This window comes from Nelumbo nucifera, chromosome 1, assembly GCF_055504915.1.
Source record: "Nelumbo nucifera cultivar China Antique chromosome 1, China Antique-T2T, whole genome shotgun sequence".
In the NCBI taxonomy this organism is placed as follows: Eukaryota; Viridiplantae; Streptophyta; class Magnoliopsida; order Proteales; family Nelumbonaceae; genus Nelumbo; species Nelumbo nucifera.
Window position 1 is genome coordinate 66753154 of NC_142649.1, and position 11720 is coordinate 66764873.

Below are 11720 nucleotides of genomic sequence, written 5' to 3' on the forward strand. Positions count from 1 at the left end.
ACTGAGTTGTTTAGACAAATGGTGAGGGAAATCAGGCAGCTCTTAAGAAATCTTAACCCTAGTTTCAGCTGGATTCAGAGATTGGTATGAATTGATTGACTCACTAGCTAGAGAGGGGTAAACACAGAGCACATTATTTTTTGGAAAAAAATGTAAAAAGAGTGAGTTCAGTCTAGCTACTGCTGAATGTTGTTGTTGTTGTTGTTATTTTTATTTGTTTTACTACTTTGTTTTTTCTTTTCATATCTTGGTCTGTTCTTTTTATATTTGGATGTCCACAGTTTCATTTGCCTAACTGTTAACCACTGGTTCAATGTTTGGTCGATTTTAAATTGATTTAGGTTTAGCTCAAGGTTAGCTGAACATTATGCAAACAATGTTTCATGTATCATTATTTTGCCTGTTTTGGACTCCCTCAGTGCTACTTGTTCCTTTTGACAGATTGTGGATTTCTGCTGTGGAGCTAATGATTTCAGCTGCTTAATGAAAGAAAAGCTTGAAGGAACTGGAAAGAGATGCTCGTTTAAAAACTTTGATGTTATTCAACCGAAGGTTATATTCCTACTCTTGGAACTACGGATTGTTAGCTTAGGAAGCATCAATCACATCTATTTTTTCCGTTTCTCTTCTCATTTCTTAATTTCTACTCAGGAATAGATTGCCTGACTTCTGGATATTTTCACTTTTCATTTATACATTTTGTTGTGTAGTTATGTTTGTTGGCATGCATTTATGGGCTACCGAATTGATGTTTCTGAACCTAACTGTGGATGAATTAGCTAAATCTGTTTCCGGCTTTTAATTTTGTACTGTTTCTTCTTTGGTATGCAGTCCAATTTAATTTCATCCTAATAATAGCAATGAAATGCAATAACTTCATGAAATATGGCAAAAACATCTTAATAATGCAATAACTTCGAACTGTTGTTTTCAATCCCGAAGGAATTTGGGAGCCTTTTCTGTAGCACATCACAAGTGTTTACCTTCCCTAGGAACATTTCCCAACAGAAAGCTTGTACTTTTGGAGGAATCGGTTTAGACCTGATTTCTCTCACTGGGAAGTTTACCTCCATATGATCAATGTGAGTGAGCAAACCAAATAAAGATGCATAGGAAAATAAACCATCAGAAGTTGGGGACCAAACTCTACAATCAGCTATAGAATGGTCCAAGTAGACCCTCTCAAGTGTTGAAATCAAAAGCACCAGAGACTCACACTCATTTTCCCTCAACCCTCTTCTGAAACAAAAATCCCAAGAGATCCCTGAATCTGAAAGCACACCAAACCTAACAACATGGTTGTTTTTATGGTTTGATAAGGAGTAGAGGTCTGGGAATTTTGATCATAAGAGGCACATCCCCAACCCAAAGGTCTTCCCAGAATAAAACTTTGTTGCCACAACCAACATCAAACCTGATAAATTGAAGAAAGGTTGGATATACCTCAAAGATTGCCTTCCAGGGAGAAAATGGAGCTGCATTGGGGGGCTGGTTTTGCATCCCAGCCATTATCTGCTTTGCCATGTAAGCTTTTAATTACCCTGTACCACAACCTTTCTCCTTCACAAGGGAATCTTCACAGCCATTTACCTAGAAGGGCCTTGTTTTTCTTTAATAGGTTCCCTATACCTAATCCACCCTGCTCCTTAGGGTAACAAACTTGCTCCCACTTCACTAAATGATCTTTCTTTTCATCACCTAGTTCCCACAAAAAGTCCTCATAATCTTCTCCAACTTCCTAGCTATTTTCATCGGGATCACAAAGGTGGAGAGGAAATAAGTGGGTAGGTTTGCTAGGGTTGATTTTATCAAGGTGATTCTTCCCCCCATGGATATATAATTTCTCTTCCACATTGCCAACTTCTTTATGAGCCTCTCTACCACCGGTTTCCATAAGCTTTCAGCTTTCGGATTCCCACCCAAGGGCATACCTGAGTATTCCAGAGGCCAATTTTTCACTTCACAACCTAGCAGATTTGCCATGGCTTGGATGCCCTCCCCCCTTCAATGTTGATTCCAGCTACACATCTTTTTCCCCAATTGACTTTCAGTTTGGAGGCCTGTTGAAATTCATCCACCAATCTTTTCAGATTCCTTAAACCGGATTCATCACAACTTTCACAGGAAATGATTATGTCATCAGCAAATTGCAAATGAGACCTCACCACTTCTGATCTACCCATCTTCCAACCTTTAAACTGGTTTTCTTGATCAGCTTTGGTGATTTGTCTACTCAAAACCTCAGCCACAAAGGTGAATAAGAATGGGGATAAGGGATCACCCTACTTAGTCCTCTTTTAGCCTGGAAGAAATCCTTTGCTACCACCCCATTCATTAGAATAGAAAAATGTGTTGAGCTAATACATTCTTTAATCTACATCCTCCATAGCCCCATCTTTTCCATTAAATTCAATAGGAAGGACCAATCCACCATATCATAAGCTTTTTCTAGGTCAAATTTACAAATCAAACCTTTGCCACCTTGTTTTCTCTTAGCTGCCAAACACTCATTTGCCACTAAGATTTGATCCACAATTTGTCTCCCTTCTACAAAATCTCCTTGGTTCTGAGAGATAACATAGGGTAATACAGTTTTCAACCTACCAGCCTGGACTTTAACAATGATTTTATACAAGCTACCCACTAGACTTATCGGTCTGTAATCCTTAGGGGTTTTGGCCTCCTTTTTTGGCACTAAAGCAATAAAGGTTGCATTCGCTCTAGGCGATAATTTCCCTTCTTCATAGAACTCCACAAATACATCCATTAATTCATCTTTCAAAATTTCCCAACAATCTTGATAGAAAGCCATTGAAAATCAATCTGACCCTGGAGCTTTAGATCTATCCATCAAGAATATTGCTTCATGTATCTCCTCAATAGTGAAAGCTCTTTCTAGGAGGTTAATTTCAGATTTTGGCACTCTGTCCTAGTGTTTTAAAAGCGCAAGGTGCAAAAAAGGCACAGGGGTCAATTTGCACCTGAGGTGCAAGGCAAGGCGCAAAAAATACAAAAAAATGCTAAAAAATAAAAAAAATGTCAGAAAATAGAAAAAGCTAAAAAATTCAAAAAAATAAACATAATATTAATAAAAAATATAAATATAAATATAAATTTTAAAATAAATGTTTTAAAAACCTATTATCTAAAATTAAAATACATAAACATAAGATGTAAAGCATATTCAAATGAGAATTTAAAAATAAAATCAAACATTATAAAACATTTTCAAGCATGTAAAACCTCTAATCTCTTTTTGCACTCAATTGCATTACTTCAAGTAACTAATGTAAATGTAAAACATATTACATTCCTAATTCTATGAGCCGCCATTGTGCCATGCCCCTTGAGGCAAGCCCAAACAAGTCCACGTTAGGTCTTAAATTCTTAGTTTTCACACAAGAAATAATGATTTTATAGTGTTAATTGCTTTTTAAAAAGACATTTTATTAGGATGAATGAATGAGCAACATTACCAAATTTGGTGTTCTTGGAGCGGAGCCCCCGGCCTAGATGCTATGTTCAAAAAAAGCAAAAAAGCGTCAAAATTTCAAAAGGCACACGCCTAGGCGCACCAGGCGTGCACCTTTTGAAAGGGCTGTGCTTAGGACCTAGGCGAGGCGCGTACCCTGAAATGCGCCTTGCCTCTGTGCCTAGGACCTAGGTGAGGCGCATACCCTGAAATGCGCCTAGACGTGCTTTTTAAATCACTGCTCTGTCCCATTGTAAATTTCCCAATTCTGCAATGTTTTTATCAGAGGATGCTAGGATTGACTTGAAATGATCCACGGAGCATCTTTCAATTTCCTCTTTTGCAGTTACTACTCTTCCCTCCACCTCTATACTAGAAATTTGGTTTTTTCGTCTTCTCCCGTTTGTTAGGGAGTGGAAAAATCTGGTATTTCCATCCCCCTTCAGAAGCCATTTACATCTAGATTTTTAATCTCTTCTTTTCTTAGGATCTCTTTCCGAGCCTCCTTTTGGTCCACTTCCTCTATTTTCCTGGCTAATTCATCCTTTATGGCCTCAAGTTTTCCAAATTCCTCTTTATTCCACTCCTTGACCTTTTCCTTCAATCTTTTCAGTTTCTTGGAGAACCTCACAGCTTTATCTCTAGCCCTTATCCCACCTTCTAACCACCATTCTTTTACCTTTTGCAAAAAATTTGAAACTTCTAGCCACATGTTTTCAAATCTAAAAGGTGTGGGGCCTCCAATAAGATTTTCTTGGTAGAGGCTTAAGGGGCAATGATCAGATGTCACTTTAGGTAGGGCTTTCAGTGTCGATGTTCCCTACAACTCTTCCTAATCAATGGAGAAAAGGAATCTGTCCAGTTTTGAGCACACTTGATTTTCTTAGAGATTTGACCAAGTGAAAGAGGCTTGTAACAAGGTAAGTTCTTTTAGTTCTAGGGACTCAATCAAGGAATTGAAGTGTTTCATACTAGTTGTTAAGGGCTGGTTGGGGTTATTTGTCTCATTTGTATATCTTATTACATTGAAATCCCCACCCAAACACCACGGGCCCTCCCAAATGCCCCTGATTGTAGCTAGCTCTTCCCAGAATGTGTTCCTCTCTCTATATGAATTCGGCCCATACACATTAGTCAACACCCACTTCCTTTCATCACTCATCCTCTTTGCTTTTATTGATATTGAGTATTGTCCTATCAATTCCTCCTGATAGTCAAGTTCCTCATTCTTCCACATTGTAAGGATCCCACCCGAGGCACCCCACGACGGGGCAAAGGACCAACTTAGACCGGTCTTCAGATGCTTCTTATCCACCTTCTGTCCAAATTCGAAAGCTTTGTCTCCTGTATCATGACTATAACCAGTCTCTCATTTCTTATCACATTCCTGATGATTCTCCTTTTCTTTGCACTTCCTAAACCTCTTACATTACAACAAAGCACCTTCATTCCACTCTTTTTTTTTTCGACCCAAACTCATTTCCAATTCCTACCCTTCTCTTTTCTTCTCCCTTTTCCTGTTTACAGATTTCTCATAGGAAACACCACAAGCTAGCCTTTCCACCTCATTCATTCTCCTCTTTGTTTTTTTTACATCTTCTGCCTCCTTTCCAAGATAGACCTTCCCTTTGGCGAACTTCCTTTTGGCTATTTTTTTGTTCCTCTCCTTTTACTTTGGGGGTCTCTCTACAACCATTTTCTCCCTCATTTAACCAGCAGACTTCCTTTTCCTTCTCATGAGTACCTACAACAACTTCATTTCCCCCAGCATCCTTCTCCAACTCCATCACATAAATCAATTTCTCCTCGTTGTCTTCCTCCTCCCCCACCTTCTTTTACTATCGCACATGGGTCATTATCCGCCACCGGTGAAGTTTCAACAGCTGGAACTGCAAAATCCAAAGGCTGAAGGTTACTACAAGGATCAATACCAAATGAGTTTTGACAGTAAAGTGGGGACGAAGAACTGGATTGAGAGAAAGGGGGGAAGAAACTCCCTGATCTTGAATCTGGTTTTCACCGATTACTCCAAAGACAAACCCTGATGGTTCAGGTTCAGGTACAGTGTCCACCTGTGCAGCTGGGGGGAGCTGTTCCTCAAGTGGTTCCATGGTCGGTTTGCACTGGATACCCAGATGGAGTTTAGACTCTGCTGGCAGCTGCAGTTGGTACATAGGCTCTCCCACCCTTTCTAGTTTCTACTATTTGGGATGACCCAAAATATCTTGGAGCCAATTTTTGCCAGTCCCGTCGAGCCAAGGAAGATTGGCGGTAAGGCTGAAGCTTCAAATAAACATGATCTCCTACTGTGAGTTCCAGCTGCCTGTGCTTTTTATCATCTGTTGCTGAGGCTGCTTTAAGTGCAACTTCAGGGACTTAAGGATATCATCTGGAGATGACAATTGGTTGTCTACTTCAGCAGTAGCCGAAGATCCTCTCTCATGAGGCAAGAGAGGTGATGGTTCCCTCCCATACAAGGCCATGAGGGGTGATGTTCCAATTGATACATGGTATGTTGTATTGTGCCAATACATTGCCTAAGGCAACCACAGTGTCCGCTGTTTTGGCCTCTCCCCAATTAAACACCAATAGTAGGTCTCCAGGCACCTATTAATGACTTCAGATTAACCATTTGTTGGAGGATGGTAGCTTGTGGAATGCAACAGTTGCACCACTTGAGCCTTGAAGTATTCATTCCCAGAAGTTACCCATAAACAAGGGATCTCTAGTTGTAAGTAAAGAATTGGTGTACCATGGAGTTTGGCAATCTCCTGGATGTAAGCTCTGGCTATGGTGGCTGCAGTGTAGGGGTGTGGCAAGACTTTAAAATGGTCATATTTGCTTTGCCGGTCTACTACAACAAGTGGCTACAACAACCCTGCTGGAAACTGGGTACTATACTTCTGTTGTTGACAGGTGGTACAGCAACTGGCGAGCAACATAATTGTGCACCATTCTTCTCATCCCCTTCCAATAGAACCAACTTACTAGCCTCTTGTTTGTGCAAAGTACCCCTGAATGCCTTGCTTGAGCTGAATCATGGAAGAGCTTGAGTAGCTCTAGATGGTAGGCAGATTTGTTGGTAAAACAGAACAGAGCCTTGCACTGTGTAGCCAGGTGCCTGGGATGGGTCTTGAAGCCAATGGTCATAGAGTTGGTTCAGTTCTGGATCCTCTTTGGCCCCAACCCGTAGCTGGACATAGAGGAAAATAAAGTGTTGAGATAACCATCATCTGAAATTCTTCTGCCCTTGACAAGGCATCTGCTACTGCATTAGAAGCCCAATAACTTGTAAACCAACTCTTCTGCTTTGGGCTTAAAATAGTTGGTCTAGTAGATATTTGATGCTGAGATGGTTTGCTCTTACAATGAACGCGCTCCCAAGAAGATAGGGTCTCTGTTTCTGGACTGCTAGTGTGATGACAATAAGTTGCTTCTCATATGTGGTCTTCAACTGGGCCTGTGGACTTAAACCCTTGCTGAAAGCAATAGGTTGCCCATGTTTGCATAAGAACAGCTCCCACACCGTTTCCTGAGACATCTATCTCATCTGTGAACTTGGGCCTAGCCCAACTCATCAAATAGTTCGTCAATCAGAGGAATTGGGAAATGTTCCTTCATTGTGATGTGGTTCAATGAGTGGTTATCCACACAAAACCTCCATGAACTCTTTTTCTTTGATGAGCTTGATCAATGACACTGGTGAAGAATATGGACTGTTAACGGGCTGAATCAGTCCCTTTTTAAGCAACGTGCCTCTTTTCAGTCTCCACATGCTAATATTGGGGGTACATATGTGGTCTCAAGTTAGCTGGTGGGGCTCCTAGTTGGATGGTAATTTGGTGGTCGTGGGCCCTCGCAGATGGTAGGGTATTGGGCTCAAGAAATGCGTTCTGGTATAGTTGCAAAACTTGCTGTAATTGGGCTGTACCCCCAGTCGGTTTACTTACAATGGCATGGGCCGACAAAGTGGGAGTGGAGGGTAGTGAATCCAGGTACATGAGCAAGTAGGTATCCATGTGTTGACAGCTTTTTACAAGGACATTGTTTGCCCCCCTCATGAAGTTGATGGTTAAATGGGGCCGAGTCACAAGTAACCAGCCCAAGCTGAGCCACTGGATCTCCAACACACTATGTATGCACCTGAGAAGTCCGGGGTGGGGGGGGGGGTGAATCAACACAGAAGAGGTGGCACTGAAGCTTCAACTCCATAGACTTGCATATTCCTTCACAAGTTATGAGGTGCCCATTAGCGACATGTACTGTGAATGAATTGATGGGCTGCTTGGCTAAGCCCAATTGCTTGGCAGGCACCTTGGTGATAAAATTAAGTGAGCTGCCACTGTCTTGTGAAGGAATTACCCGCATGATATGGTGTGCGTTCACCCCCTGTCAAGGCCCACAATGAAATTTCATGGTACTCTGTTGGGGCAGAATCACCTTCTACAGCTGAAGTGACTTGAGTTCTTCACTGGGGACCTCTTCAATGGGATCATCAACTTTCTGTAGGCAAGTTTGTTGGGTCTTGCATTGATATCCCACAGAAAATTTTTCGTCACAATTATAGCATAGTCCCTTTTTGCGACGGGCTTGCATTTCATTCCATATTAACTTCTTATAGGGTAACACCGTTGGGGTTGGCTTCCAGTTTCTGATATATATATATATATATATAGTTGGGTGATTTCTGGACTGTGGTCACTCTGGGCTGGTATTGAGCTGGTTGGGCTGAAGCTGGTGCTGGACCAGGGACATTCTGTTTCTGCTCTACATTTTTTAGCATAATGATTGCAGGTAGGTTTAACACAGTCACTGATTCTAATGTGATACCTTCAATGTTTAGAAGGCAATTTAAATATTTTTTTTGGAAAAAGGTAAAGTATATCCGTTAAATAAAACCGAGATACAAGACCCATGTACACCAACTATCTGTGCAATGTTAGTATCATTGTCAAAAAGAGCATCATTGTCAAAGGAGTATCATAAGACTTGTCTTTGAACAGCCCATGAACCCCAACCCAAGACAAAATTCTTCCCTCTAGAATCGATTTCAGCCCATGAGCAACTGTCTTCTAGACGATAGAACCTTCTTTATTTTTTATCAATGATGATAGAACCTTCTTGACCCAATCCCTTCAGCCATGGCTTCAAAAAACAATCCCTTCAGCCACCAGTTCTTGAGAAAATCATTGTAGTTTCTTTGCATTTCTATATTGTGGACCCGTCTTATTTGACCCTTGTTGTTCCTAGTTATAGTCATGATGCTGCATCCTAGGCTTATAAAGTATAAAGTATAAACCAATAATACTTATTTGATTTGTCATTAGTTTGTGTTTTCTTTGCATTCCCAGAAAGAAATGCCAGTATGGATATAGGCAGTTAGTTCATATCAGCAAGACTGTAGATAATTCTATATTTTCCACAGTAGTTTGCATTTTTATAATGTGGACCTTTATTTAAAAACAAACATGACTAGTAGGTGGATGCGAATTTCAGTACTTGATGTGTTTTTATTTTGGGGGGAACATTCAAATTCTATTGGGGCACATTGTATTAGGGTATTAATGGATCCTTTTACAGAACGATTTCAATTTTGAGAGGAGAGATTGGATGACTGTCCGGCCAAGTGAATTGCCCACAGGGTCTCAGTTGGTAAGAAAAGGCCTTTTCTTTTCCTTATCAAATGCTGATATGAACTAATATCTTCTGAATCTGTAAACAGATTTGGATGTTTTCCAAGTTTTACCCATATGTGACTATTCTTTTATTTTTTCTTTTGAGTAGATCATGGGGCTCAATCCCCCGTTTGGAGTTAAAGCAGCACTTGCAAACAAGTTCATTGATAAGGCTCTTGAGTTCAAACCAAAGCTTCTCGTTCTTATTGTTCCACCAGAAACAGAAAGGTAGAAAATGGCTTTTTTCCTCCATGCATCATATGTTCCCTTCTCAATTATTTGATTTTTCCAGGCCGGGCAAAAAGAGGACACCATATGATTTGATTTGGGAGGATGTTGAGAAACTTTCTGGCAAGGTATATTTAAGGAGCCAAGCATGTATACTTGATTCTAGTTGATTTTAATCCACTACAAGGTGGATCTGTTTTTGTTGCTTCACATTATCAATTTCTTCCCTTCCAGTCTTTCTACCTACCTGGATCTATCGATGTGAATTACAAGCAAATAGATCAATGGAACACTACAACTCCAGTTCTTTATCTTTGGAGCCGCCCTGATTGGACATCCAAGCACATGAACATTGCCGAAAAGCATGGTCACACATCCACAAAACAGAGAGAATTACATATGGATGAGAACCATGATGAATCACAGGTTTCAGAGCATCCAAAGGAGAAGAATCACGACTACTACAATGATATTTCAAAGACAAATAATGAAGTTAATGGTATCTCTAGAGAAATAAATGATGTTGCTGAACAAAATGCTGAAACGGAGGATGAAGAAACTAGAACAGTTATTCCTCAAGAGATGAGGGGAAGCTCCCCTGTTGAATGTAACATTGGAGCCAACCAAGATTTGTGCGACGATTCTGAGACAGAAAGCCGCAAGCATCATGGGCGTAGGAAGAAACGGTCCCGAGAGAGTCCAAAGGAGAGGCGGGATCTTGGTAAGAAATCAAAGGTTAAGATTGATACATCACCTGAGAGGAAGTATGATGAAGGTAGGCCTCATACAAGCAAGGCATACAAGGAAACATCTGAGATGGGTAGTCCTCAGGGTAAGAGAACAGATCCTAGAAACTCGGAGGAAGGTCAGCCCTCTGAAACCCTTGAGATTTCTCCAGAGAGGGTAGCCAATGAAGAAGGCTCCAGGCACTTCCAAACTACCCTTCCTGTATCCACTCCAGAGTTTGGTGTAGGATACAGGGGAACTCCAACTAGTATTCCTGATGTAGATATTGAGGAAATAGAAAGAAGGTACAGTTCAAACAGAGGTGACCCATTTGTAGGTGGAAACCATAATTGGATGGCTGGATCTAATCTTGGTCAAGAGGTCAGGGGTTTGGGTGAACAATTTCCTGGGCGCATTCAGGATAACATGGAGGCTTTAAGTCATAAACCTTACTTCGATGAGTTGGAAGAGAAGTACAGGAGAGAAGATGTCAGGATGCAGCTCCATTATGGGCGACAAGATTTTGATAGTTTGTCTCACAGAAGCAGCTATCTGGGTGGTCAAGATTCTATGCTAGGTGGAATAGGTTCACTTTCTTCAGCTCCATATGGCATCATGGGTGCATCGGGTGAGTCGTCCTACCAAAGAATGAACCTGCCAGCAACACAGCGGTATATGCCCCGCCTTGATGAGTTGAATCATACAAGAATTGGTAATTTTGGGCCTGAGATTCCTCTGGTGGGTAGAAGTGGTGTATATGATCTGCCGGGATCCAGGCCCAGTTTCCGTGCTGACTCATTAGGCTTTGCTCCTGGTCCACAGCACCCTTTCTCTCATCACAATTCATCTGGTTGGCTCAACGAGTGAAAGCTTTTTTGCGAAATCAATGATTGATACAACTCGCAATGTAGGTAAGAGTTTGTTGAAATTGGAAAGAAAATGTATGCCATCATTTCAGCCTTGCCATTTTCATAATTACCATCGTCAAGGAGGTATGCCGTATGCTAGTTACTTCACAGCAACCATCATTTTTAGGCCTGTTATCAACAGCCATTTTGCATGATATAGGCGTGATGTGTTATTTATGGGGATTTAGGCAAGGGAACATTACTCCTGAACATCTACCGAGCATATGTATCCATCTATCTAACATGTTTTGTGATATTATCGAAAGTTACATTTCTTATTCTTCCGTTTCCATGTTGATTAATGGTTCAATTACCTCCCCTATTACACCCCCAATGTGGTCTCCTCTATCAGCCAGGGTTCCAATTTTTGCCTTATTTTACATTGTGCTGTGCACACAGGCGACAGGACAGGAGTTTGAAGGAGTTCAAGTTTGACCCATTTTGCAAGATAAATGATCTATTGTTTGCTTATGAATTATGGTATAATTATAGTGGAGCTAGTATTGTTGCAGAGATAGATGGCATAAAAGATATCCTGTCTCAATCTCAATTTTGTGGATGTGGTTGGTTTGCTCAAAAGGTCGGGGAATTAGCTTACTTCTGATACCCATCCGCGGCGTATTAGGACGACTAGCTTATTAGCTCAGGGGCGTCCCTATGATGAATGGCAAGGATAAATATGTTTGTGTCATCTGTGCCGAAAAAAAAAAC

General features: G+C 40.9%; 1 protein-coding gene across 2 annotated transcripts in view; it reads left to right on the top strand.

The window, feature by feature from the left end:
* Nucleotides 1–11287, top strand: part of EDM2 (ENHANCED DOWNY MILDEW 2) — a 50931-nt gene extending 39644 nt beyond the window's left edge. For both annotated transcript variants that reach the window (XM_010254345.3, XM_010254346.3), the window contains exons 15-19: nucleotides 442–552; nucleotides 9053–9124; nucleotides 9257–9375; nucleotides 9440–9503; nucleotides 9610–11287. In XM_010254345.3, the coding sequence (XP_010252647.1) occupies nucleotides 442–552; nucleotides 9053–9124; nucleotides 9257–9375; nucleotides 9440–9503; nucleotides 9610–10968 (1725 nt within the window). In that variant the 3' untranslated portion in view covers nucleotides 10969–11287. The remainder of the gene's footprint in view (nucleotides 1–441; nucleotides 553–9052; nucleotides 9125–9256; nucleotides 9376–9439; nucleotides 9504–9609) is intronic.
* The last annotated feature ends 433 nt before the right edge of the window (nucleotides 11288–11720 follow it).